At 35.0% G+C, this 13,174-nt stretch overlaps 1 protein-coding gene across 3 annotated transcripts in view; it reads right to left on the reverse strand.

Moving 5' to 3' along the window:
* Positions 1-4: 4 nt before the first annotated feature.
* Positions 5-13,174, reverse strand: part of LOC146534083 (uncharacterized) — a 178,197-nt gene continuing 165,027 nt past the window's right edge. For all 3 annotated transcript variants that reach the window (XM_085194413.1, XM_085194416.1, XM_085194414.1), the window contains one exon: positions 5-2,634. In XM_085194413.1, coding sequence (XP_085050539.1) covers positions 2,380-2,634 — 255 coding nt within the window. In that variant the 3' untranslated portion in view covers positions 5-2,379. The remainder of the gene's footprint in view (positions 2,635-13,174) is intronic.

Here is a 13,174-nt window from a genome sequence, read left to right on the forward strand (position 1 = left end):
AACATTTTGAATAAATCATTGTTTTATTCTCTTCCACATAAATACTTAAAGTCGGATGTAACTTTCTCCGGAACTATAACTAAAAAGCTTAAAGTAAACGTAAGTACTTAATATTCTCAAGGAAATTAACAAGTGACTAAAACCTTGTTATACATAAAAATGTTATACACAAAATCCAAACACGCCATATTGATGCAGATTAAATATTGTCACAGATAATATTGTAAATAACGTCTTAAACACATGTGCAGTTAATAAATTAAAAAAAACTATGTATTTTCGGTAAACATGAAACAAAATTAACATGTACGGTACTAGAATAATTTGGTCACAGATAATAAAAGTATTACACCAAAAGACAGGTAAAATGTTCTTTTTTAATTATTACAAAATTATTATTGCCTTTGACTTATGGCGTATCACTTTTGTTATCATACAAAGAGAAAAATACAAGTCACAGATAGAAAATATTTTAAAACAGTATAATTTGCATGCATTTTTCAAACACTCAACATACATAAGTAAAATATTAAGGTACTCATAATTTACACAAAAGTAAGTCACTGGTCCATATAGAATTACGTGAATATCAAAATTTGCCATACTTATAATTAGCTAGTAACAAATTCGTAATATCCTTATATGCTATTATAATTGTATTATGATCCGATTAAAGCGTACAACCCTAATACTTTTGAAAAAAAAATGTATATAATATCTGATATACGAAACAGGAAGACATTTGATAAGGCACGATTCTTTCGTAGAGAGGTTATTAGCACCTTTTACTTAGAGATACGTTATAAATGGATTATTATTTATATTAAATAACTGAAAAACTGGATATTTTTTTATTTTAAAAAACCTCTTTGTTTATAACCTGTCACGTTCCATCTGCCCCTATTTTACAAATATTTTTTTTCAAATGAATTATCTTCATTTAAAAAAAATATTAACATTGAATTAAATATTGAAATATGTATATTGGTTACAAATATACTATTTTGGCAATTAAGGAGATTACCACAGACATAAATTGTATTCCTCTAAAGTATCCTCATCTATCTCTAGTATCTCTAGTATAGATATATCTATATCTTATACAGATTAAAAAAATAATAATAATCATTAAACATTAAACATTGGCCATATTTACAAAATTGTATTATGTTTATAGGAATTAAAATGTATTATGCAATATATGAAATAATCAGTTTAATTTTTACAAAAAATATATCAACTAACTGTAACTTCTAGTAGAAATTACTTTACACTGTATTATAATGAGCTTTATTCAGGTGTGGTGTAAATAAATGCTATTTATATACGTAATATAGTAAGTAATACGTGATATCTATTAATGTATGAATTATATACACAAACTTTTTGTAACATTGAGACCCTGTGGTAGAGTTATAAAGTAATCAGCCTCAAATTTAGATATTTTTACAATAAGGCCATTATTTACAAATAAATTTTATATAATATAATCAAATATTTATAGCAGGGTCTTTTAGCACCGACAACATTACTTTTATAAGTTTTTGTATGTTTAATTTTACATAAAAAAAAAACATACCTACAGTAAGCATAAACAATGTTCAACCGCATATCCGGAACGTCATTATATTATTATACATAAACATACAAAAATCTATTCTTATTACAATTAAAACGACACAACTCATTTGGACGGCAACAACTTATTTACAACCCTTAGCCGCTAAGACGCACCTGTCTCCACCGCCTCGCACAACGTAACTAAATGCAAAACTATAATAGCAGGAAGACTAAAACAATCAAAATGACTAAATTTAGTTACGGTAGTATAACTACTATAAGAGGCTAATAGATTATATATAACTGGAGAAAACAATGAACTGACATACAATTCATATGAATCATTGGACCCAATACGACAGTCTTGGTAACGTTCTCGAAATTACAACATTTTAAATTTTAGAACTATTAAGAAAATAAAGCTTTGGAAGTTCACGCTTTTGTTCTCTCAAATCAGGCTAGACAGAAGGAACCCTGTGTAAAGGTACTCCGTTCCAAGAAGTTTCAAATTGTTTCATGTATCCACAGTTTTATTTCTATAAAGCCAATTTAGAATCATGGCAGTAGATCATTTTATATAAAGTACGATGTTTTATCTAGACAAGTTGTTATTTTTTATTAAAAAAGCATTACGTGATTCATTCATAATCGTGCATCGTATATTATATACTTAAGAGCTACTACGTGAAGTGAAGCATGTTACAAGGCATTTACAAATTGAAAAAACTACGAAACTAATGTATACAAATACAACCTTTGCTATAGTTATTCTTAGATTAGATTGCCTGACGTTCAGTCTAATATTAAATCTAGAAAGTTCTAACTGGGGCTCGTAGTGTTGCTTCTTGGTTCTGATTTGAGCGATGTACCGTTAACTTTAGGCGTGATGGGCGGGGCTGGCACTGCAGCGGCCGGCGGTGACGCCGTCTGACACTGGGCACAAGGCTCCAGCCTCCGCGCCACCACTGCTCGTAACTTGAGTGCGGGTCCTAACTTCATTTTCAGCATTCCAGTCAGGTGCTCCTCAGTCAGAAGCGGCAGACCGGCTCCGTCAATTCTTTGCTCGCGGAAATTCTGTAAAGAAAAACAATGTTATTACATTGTATGTGACCGCTGCTAGAATAAATTGATAATGAAAATAACCTTAAAAAGGAACAAAAATGTTGCTTATAAAAATATAATAAAGAATACAAAAATAACTCAAAATTACAATTGCAAGATCGATGTAGTCGAACAATTAACTATTAAAAGTTCGTCAAAACACGTCATACACGTTTAACTCTCAATAAAGGCTGCGTGAAACGCAACAACTTTTTACATTAATAGGTGGCCATCAAAATTACAATGCAAAAACGCATTATTTATTGTCCCACAGAACAAGTTAAGTTTATCTCGCAAATGTTTTCGTATAATAATTTGCAAAGCAAATGGCCGTCGATAAAAAAAGGCCTAAGTTCGTTTGGCAGGTTGTGGGAAGCTCCACTGGGCTTAAGAGTTTATTAGTGACCGGTTGAAGCCGGTGCACCTGTCGCCGTGTCACGCAGCAATGTGGCGCGGACGCTTGTTCTTGAGACTTGAAATGTACCTAATAAATATTTTATATTAAATACGTTGCCATTGTGTAAGAGCAATATTCGGATATATTTTTAACTTATAGTTCAATACGTTCTTAGGAATAGTCGTATAAACATCAATTGAATAAATGCCACCTTCATATATATAAAAAAACAACATCCAAATCTGGCAGTCTACAGGCGTTACACTGCTAGCGTTTGGGGTGAAATTATTTCATGGCGTCTAACAATCGCGTTGTGAACTAGGCGTTGCAAATTGCAAGTATCAAGACGATTTGTCACCGTCGCCTCGGGTCGCGGGCGCAGCGTCCAGCGACCTGTCATCTCCGCGGGAACGTTGACAAAAAGCGAGCCGCCTACGTGACGTCCTGCGCCCCCTCCCCCCCCTCCTGTCACCCCCCACAGCCTCCACCGAACGTCTCGGCGTTCGACCACTTTTTACCGCGCGACATTTGCCCGGAGTTCGATCCGTGTCATGCGACTTATTCCTTTTTTTATAATACACCAAGCCTTCAATTATTTTATTTTTTAATTTTATACAGCTTCGAGAGAGAAGCGGGCGGCAGCCGTCGAGCGGTAAAAAGTGATGGCGCATAAAAAAGCCTATGAATAATTAAAGTGAGATAGCTGGTAGCTAGTTCATGGGAACGGAATTATTTAGAGGCAGCGGCAGCGACAGCTCGCCGGCGCCCGCTGCTCGCGTTGAAGGACAGGTCAATTTGCAGGCGTCATTTGCCCCCGTAGCGTCTGCTTTTAACGTATTAAAATAGCAAAATTTATTTTTAAATATGTTTTAAAGAGAGGCTTTGCCCGATAAACACAAACGACTGGCTCGGCTAACCTTGACGTGGATAGTACAGACAAGGTTTAAGGGCATATTTAAGTTTAATTGGGGTTACGAAGACGTAAAATCGTTTCGGGTCTCTAATGCCCGTGCCCCGGGGTCAGAAGTGACCTGTGGGCGACTAAAGGAATTGAAATGATATCAGAGAAAATTGTTTAATTGGGGATCAGAATTGCCGGTTCCAGGAAAGGTCTTGGCCTAAATTTGTATTGGTTGAAAAGAAAAAACAAAACCAATGTTGTTTAAAAATGTTATATAACTTTTAAAATTTATGATTATAGAACTGAAAGTTCTAAGAATGGATCATTAAAATTATATGAAATTATAGCTCGTTTAAGCAGTAAAGATATGGAGGGTCCTTGAACTGCTTAGCCATAAACTAACCAGATTGTATTTGAGTTATATTGCAAAATAATACCCTTTAAAATAGCAAACCATTAATAGAAAAATGTTGCCCTTCATCTACCAATAACATAGTAAATAATTGCCTACGCCAGTAATTTCCATCCCTGACGGCGAGCCATAAGTTAAAACACATGGGAGAAGCGGTGCACTTACGAAGGCCGTATAGTTAGCGAAGTATAGGCGGCCGCATCGCCCGCGGCCATGAACCGATGTTTAAATTGCGCCGTGAAGGCACAGCAGCCGCATCCCGCGAACAGGTTGTGAGGGAGCAAAAAAGGTTAAAGTATGTTCCTGGAGGTCGGGCGGGGGTCGGCGGGGGTCGGGCGGGGGTAGGCGCGGGGCGGGCGGGGGGTAATGACAGGGGCGGCGGCGCCCGCGGCGGCTACCGCGCAAATTGATGCTTGCGCCCTCTGTGAAACCTTTGCTCCCGGCTAGTGATGTGCCACACGATAATTTAAGCCGCTCCAAGCTCGTTTGTGGGCAGGTGCGCGAGGTAAGGTCTCGATGCGCACGACGTTTATTGATAAATACTTGCTTTGTGCTCAGTTTTAAGCACTCTTAATGGACAACGTAATAAAAATAGATAAATAATTGTTTGGTATTTCAATTTCATGCTCCCATTTATTTTTCAAAACGGAAACGATTCAGTAAGCATAAAATAATTTTATATAATTGATAAATTAAAAAGAGAGTGTGCAAAGAAAAGGAGAGCAACTTCTAATTATGATTAACATTCGCGCAAAGTACCAATTATAATAATTGTTATCGATATCGACATAAAAATAGAACGCATCACCACGGCACGCATTACACCATAAAGATTGCTATTAAGTTTAAAGCATGAACGTAGCTTATATTTAGAGCTGACGGTTGGCGGCTGAACGCTCTTTCGATAATAATTACATCCGAGATGGTCGCCATTCCTCGTCTTTTTATTAAGAGGTGGTTTTAAGAGGTCACGGAAGGTACGCACAGAGTTATGGTTCTTTTTGAATTTTTGTTGCGCTTTCTAACTTTTACTTGCCTTTCTATTAAAAGCGCGGTTTGTACCGCCACACGCCGCTACCGATTGAAGTTGATAAGCTATTAAACAAAATTACCTACGAAGTACTTGTCCTAGAATGTGCTGAATCATGCTGTTACTTTTTCTTATAATGAAACTTGAAAGCCGGCGCGTACCTGTAACTAACGACTTGCCGCTACCATAAGGACCTTAGATACAAAGAGTCTCTTGAGTTGATTTGAATTATGTATGCAGCTATACGTAGATATTTATTAAGAGAGATTAGTAAAATAAAGAATTACAGTAACTACGTTCTTAAAGCGTTAGTATTATGTAATTTTTATATATCACTGAAACGTATTTAAACATGTAGTACAATTAATATTATTATTTTGTTTTTATTAAACTTCAGGCGCGCTGTGTCCCGTTTATAGCAGGATAGACAGAGGAAAACTGGTGTTAAGATACTCTTTCCCCACTTTGCGTAGAATTGTCTAGTTTATATTTCGTTCCCCAGAATGGGAATCAAAACTACAACTGTCGCGTTAACTGTCACACGCTGTGTTACTTGTCACTTTTTTATAAGTAATTTACTCGTCTGTGGGATAAAATATTTCAAACAATATTTTTTTTATAAAATCAAATAGAAAATTTGTCAAAAAAAATCATAGTATTACCATGTCTTCATTTTTAAACGACATTATAATTAAATTAACAATATCTCGTATCATGTAGCAACCATATTTTTTATTGTTTTTATCTGATAAAATTAAAAGTATTTAATATTTTGGCATATTAGTTGTTATTCCTCCGCCTACAATAATTTAGGAAGGTACTATAAGAGGGACTCTACTACAAAAATAACATAATCACCAAATTGTATTTGCGATACAAATATAAAACTACGATTATTACTGTTACTCTATCGTACATTCTTAAAACATTGTAGCAGCCAGTAATAGAAGTAGTAATAAAAATATAACAAGAGCCTGTTACCATGACCCGAGATACGTCTTACCTCATTCCTTTTATAATAGAAAGCTTATCTTGGGCATGAAGAAGCAAAAAGCTTCTACATAATTGGAAAATAGCCCGCCGCCGATCGGTGGGTGTGGCGTGCGCTTCCAACGGTGGCGCGAGACGGAATGAGGGAAAGCCACGGGAGTGACAGAGATGGAGATGTGCGCACGCGCAGGTGGGCGTGGCCTGCGCACCCGAGGGGCAACGATTTCGCCCGAACGCGCATTCCGAGTCCGCCCAGTGGATGTGCACGTCGAGGCATTTTATTTGACCTCCGAGCTGTTTCCTCGACGCTATCGACGACAATGATTCAATAGGTCAAACTATATTGGTCGATAGACAATAAAGTTTGAAATAGAATGGTTATTTCTTTTGATGCGATTTAGGCGTTGTTTACGATTCGATAGTGGGTGGTTGAGAATTTCGTATTGTAGTCCCATTATGTTGTTGTGCTAATAAATACGCATTAAGATAAACATGACAGATATTTATCTTAATTTTTATAATTTATCGTTTGATTTACAAATATTATGTAAACTATTTTTGATACTTTGTTTGTAACTATTTAATTCTGCATAGTGTTAAATTGTTATATTAGGTAACGACTGAATAAATAGTTTAGTGGTTAGTGACCATGACTACTAAAATTGGAGATCGTGGGGGTCTCTTCATTTTTAATAATAGTGAGAGACCAAATTTAATTTATTTAATTATGTATGTGTTAGCTGTCTCGGTATGCCATACTTAATCTAGTCATTTTTATGCTTTCATTCTATACGATGAAATTTAAATTTTGTCAATCACAATCAAAGCACTTACTTGAAACACAAACATTGCCCCAATTAAAATAAGAAAAGCTCATACAAGGAATAGAATCCACAAATATCACGTAAATAATAAATAACGATTTAAATAAAAAAATCAAAGCTACATTTTCATACATCTACAACAAACCTACGCACCCACAAGGCAGCCAGCTAATTGATTTAGCCCGTCGAAGTTCAAATTAACCGCGGGGTCAGCTTATTTAGTGCGCACGCTTAATAGCCTGCGTTCGCGTTAGATACCTTTTGGTTACATCGTACGCGGTACAAGATCACATTATTTATAATTGAAATATTCTAGAGATTAAGTGCTGATAGTAACTGAGAAATAACACGTGCAAGGGAGTGTCTCGGGTAATTGAGAGAGCCAATTATAATATTTGCTTTTGTAATTAAACGAAGAGATATAAATTATTTTTCGTACATTCATAGTACATACTCTAAATCTAAAATATATGACGCATACTTCAAAGTTTGAAAATAAAGAATATTTTTAAAAATGTCACTTATTTATTAAAAATAACAATCTACAATATATTAATACGATAAAACTGAAAATATACTTCTTATTCCCATTTCACACCTCCCTGTAAAAGTATAAACCGTTAGTTAAGTAAACAGTGCGTTTAGCCGTGGGCCAAGTTGAGATCAATAGTTTATTGCTGACGTTACACAGTTATTTCTGCGAAGAAATGATTTGTAATGGTTATGATAATACTGTGTGTAATTCTCTCCATCGTGAATTTTGTATTACACATATATTTAAGCTTGATTTTTTTAGCTTGCTATATTCCACACATAGCAGGGTAGGCGGAGGGAACCTGGGAATGTAGTGTTAAGACACTCCGTTCCCATTAAGCACTTATGTTCCTCACTTAAACAATTTGAATTTTAATAAAAAAATAAAGCCAATGTTTTATTGTTAATGTAGTATTATTGATAAGTCAAAATAATACGATATAATCGAAAGCAAATATCCTTTATTACTTGCGTTTTTATTAAACTAAATTAAATCTGTTCGATCTTTACTGCTAAGATGATATACCAGAAGACGGTTTAAAACAAGCAACATAACCGGTAATAGTTAAATAAGAAGTAACTTTAAGCGATTTACCGATAAAATTATAAATTAGTTTAATACGTCGTTAATTCCGAATAAAGTTTTTAAAGTTATCTAGATAATATAAATTATACTTTATAAATAGCAATAAAAAAAAATATATAGATTATTAATATCGATTATAATGAAATAAACAAAATATCGGTATTTTGTAAGACTCTGTGAAGCGTCTAGGGCGTGCCGGAAAACAATCTTCGCATCATCATCTAGATGTTATCATGGCTCGTGCTAGGCTGCTTTTAACTGGAAATAGTGATGCGCTTTGTTGAACAAATATATCATTTCTTAATTATAATTAAATCACGACATTGAACTTACTTATAAACTAAATTAATTTAAAAAACTCGTTATTCCATTTCAATCATACGGACAAATTAAATTATAATAAATACTAAATTTAACAACTTTCATTGCTAAACTGAAAATATAACAGGTCCAAATATAATAAAAAACACATATTTTTCCGATTTCTAGTTTTGACATTTACAAAATCGATTTGTAATCGTGTAAACGAGCGCACCACTAGTGCTGAGTGGCGGTCGCGTGCCGCCGCCCGACTCTCGTGAGTCGAGGAGCGTTCAGACACTTGATAGCGCGCCGCACGACCGATCATTATCACGCCCAACTTTGCCATATTTCCTTACTAAACATACATTACGTAAAGGAATTATAGTCATTTGTGTTTTTTTATCTCTATGAATATCACTTTTTAGTTTAATAAGCAGAGAAAGTTTACTATAAGGTTAATCACTTAGAATTTTTTCTACAGTGTTCTTCTCACATAGAGTTCTTCCACAACCAATATTTCAAAGAACTTTTTAAAATTTCATATTTATTTTTTAATTGTGAACAGAATTAATATAAATTTAATTGCTCCTGTTTTAGTTTTCCTTGTGACATTTCTAAAATCGATTAAATCTAAAGATGATATAGGTCGCGTGCCGCGGTGATAGCGGGAAGGAAGCGCGCTCACCTCGCTGTGACGCGGCACGAGCGATCTTTATCTAGTTCGTTTTGCCATAATTCTTTATGAGATATGATACCACTATTATTCAACGTTGTACATGAAAATTAAAATATTAAGAAATAAAAGTACATATAGTATATTTTTACCTTATATTTTTTTAATGCAATAAATGTTTTATATATTTAATAAATAATTATAATTTAGAAATTCAGGGAGAGTCATCACACTTGCATATTTTTAGTAAAGGAATACTAAAAGCTTTACAAATACATAAAATCTACTAATATTTCTCACAAGACAATAAAACACAACCTTTCAACTTCATTGTTACGTAAAATCTAGAACAAAATCCAACCAACCTAACCAAACCCATACTAAAGATTGGCAAAGCCGAATGAGTAATTTACCATTTACGCACATAAGCAGGCCACAACCGCCCATAGTTTATAGAGGCTGTTAGGAACTTGTAAGGCAGTGTTCTACCTCAGCTATCCGATATTCCCATTAGTGAGCGAATGTACTACATTGATGGGGTAAGCTAACATTGATAGCGATTTAGTAAACAGTTTTCTTTGAAATCCCGTACTCGGTGAAGTTACGAGTGGAATGTAGATGCGTGTTGTTTAGTGTTTGGTGGGAACGTATTGTTAGACCGTTGCTGACGCGTCTGAAGCTATTTCTCTGGATAAAAAGATAAAGATACTTCACTATTTTAGGTACAAAAGATATATAATTCTAATCAAAGCGTAGACCATTATGCAAAATAAAATAAATAGTTAACGGTACACAAGGCCATTTGTCTGTGCTGGTCTTATCGGTATAATTTCCAAGCTATCTGATGGAAGCAGCTGGAACAATAGCACCGGCGTACGCTGAACGGTGAGCAGGAACACTATCAGAGAATTTATTCGCAGATTTAGATAACGTGTTTATCTTTATTAAGAGCATGTTAAGTAAGACAATAAATTAGTACCGAGTATAGATTGCATTATAACCGGGGTTATTAGAGCCTGCTTTTATACGATAAGTACACTACTGTGAGGGGGAATTCATGTGCCTTATAAGGTGTATGCGGATACGCTTCTAAGGTGACCACGGTCGTAATAAACGTTGACGTCTTATCGCATTGGACACATTTATGAATGAACTAATCTATCCTTTTTTGACTAGAAATTAGGAACATTTTACATATAACATTTTAAATTAAAATACAAAATATCATTAAGTGAAAATCATTAGTTTAAATAATACTTAAATCCTTTTCTGTACTAATACTACGAGTATGGTATACTGGTCACTGTACAGCCAGATATGGTTAGTTAGTCATATCTCAGAGCTCCAACATAATTATGTGTACGTTTGTCTGTTCGTTCGTGAATATGCATGAGCTGCGGGGCTATCGCGACTCTTGTCTTACGCGCTTACCACTGTTACATTGTGTTATGACAAGGTGCTTTTGTTTATACGAGTACCTATAGGTTTGTGCAGGTACTGGCCAGTTTCCGAATTTATCTTATAATTAATTACACAAAGAAAATATTAAATCAGCTTCACGCTGTATCCTATACACAGCAGGATAAGCAGAGGGAAACTCCGTTACCATTTTTTCGTCGATTTTTTCCGAATTTTGCTGCCAGAGAAATGAAAATGTACATTGTTTCGGGTGGGGATCGAATCGTCGCGTTATAGTCAACCCTTGTGCCCCTGTGCCATGACAACTTCTGCTCCTGCGCAGCGACGGACTTTAAACATTTTTAAAAAAAATATCATTACTCTTTAATAAAATATTATAGATAGAACGCGTTGATGTCTAATGCAAAGAGAAAATGAATCACATTTTGAAAATGAAAATTTCCAAGTTAACAACAGTGGCCAGCGGTTCAATTTAGTCGAGAAAGTATGACTATTATCGCCCATATTTCTTATCTGTCCTAATCTATAACTACTCTATGATCAGGCAATAGTCGTTAAGTCGCGGGCCCTCGGAGCTGACAGCTAGGAAATATTACGAATCACCTTTTAGGGGTGAAACAGTCTGTAAATCTGGTCGCTCCACCCACTACAAGAACCCACTACCTACGTCGTATTTTCAACTCTAAGTCTAAAATGTAATAGAGCCATAGATGTTAGGTCTGGGCGAGTCGGTGAACTGATGTTATCATCACATTGGACTCTTTGTGGTGTCGCGGACGGTAAATGAGGTGCAGCCGGCCAGTTTGATTGTGGAACGCTGATAATTGTATCGTTTTACAATTTCAAATTACGGTGAAGGTAGATTGCTTCGATGTTGGGTCAAAGGCTTAAGTGATGGACGACAAAGTTTATACAAAATGCTTAGAATTTACACATTTTTACAAGTTATCTGTAAAATAAAAGTGTTAAGAAAAAAACGAAAAGTTTATATGACAATGCTTGTACTGATATTTATTTTGTTTCAGCTTTACCTACCCTACGGTAGGCAAATGGAGCTTAGTATTAAGATACTCCGCTCCCCGCTTTCCACCGAATTGTCGTATTTACAAATCAAACAGATATAATATTAAACAATTATTAAAGAGAACATATAAAAACAAACATTGTCGATCTCAATCAGGTCAAACCAACCAAACCGCAGCTAGCGACGCAAAAACAATTTGAAATCAACGGAAAAACACACAAGCGTTGTGCCGGACCAACACGTGGGGCCACAATCTCGGCGTTTCCTTTTACAGTCGACCGCTCGACATCCGGCCAGTAAACGGAATCGAGTAGGCCAACTAAGCTTCGCAGCCGAGATCTCTCTTTAATTATATTGTTATGTCGATCGGGCGAGGTCGTGAGGTTACATAAAATAGATTATCTTTATACGATGCAAGCTGCCGCTCTGTGAATAGCCCCTTTCATATCTGCTATATCGAATACTTTTTTTTGGGGAACCGAAACGCCCGCGGTCATTATCGCCGGAGCACGGCTGATTGCTTTTTTGTAATTTCTTAAACATTTGCAGCGTACATCTTGGATTGATTTGTTTTATTATCATTGAACTCTTAGAATCGTGTTAATACTAGACATCATTTCTTTATTGTAATTTCGCAAATTGCAAACAATTTAAATAGCTATTGAAATTGTGAAATATATAAAAAAATAGATTTTATGTTATGTTTTAGGACTTCTTTTGAGAAAGAATAATTATTAATGTTACAGAATGCGTTTAAGTTTTTGCAAAAGTAGCACTTATTAGTGTCCATTTTTGGAATAAGTAATAAATTAAAGACTTGTTCAGGCTTAAAAATTATAAAATATAATTACAACTTGTTTCAACCTGCATTAGGTGCATGAATTTGACCACTACTAATATTTACGTTATTATGAAATAATATAGTCTTTCGTCAGGAATATAATTGAGATCAGTCGTGGCATTGCGTGCATTGCGTGGTTTGCATGCGCAAATGAATGAAAGTATCTTAAAGGGAACGGAGTGTCTTAACACTATGTTCCTAAGCACATGCTGAGCATGAAATTTAAAAAAAATAACAAATAGTTAATAAATATGGATTTCACATTAATCTCACAAAAATACAATCACACAAAGCAATTTAAATAACATTTTTCACATAAAACAAACTACTCCATGATTATTTCCTAAAATAAGCCCTAATTAAACATTAGAACGTCGCTTATTACCTGAAACACGGTTTGGGGGTATTACAAAATTGATCTAACAGAGACCGATGTCGTCAACCATTTGTTCTGCTCGTGATGATGCCATTATCTCACTTTCGACTTGTGACGACATAATTGTATCTATCTTGTATGACTAAAGTATCTATCTATAATGAAACACAAACGTCTGTCTATTAAGTTTTATGTCTACTGAG

The sequence above is a fragment of the Heliconius melpomene genome, chromosome 12, assembly GCF_056956725.1.
Source record: "Heliconius melpomene rosina isolate 202511_hmr_F chromosome 12, ASM5695672v1, whole genome shotgun sequence".
Lineage (NCBI taxonomy): Eukaryota > Metazoa > Arthropoda > Insecta > Lepidoptera > Nymphalidae > Heliconius > Heliconius melpomene.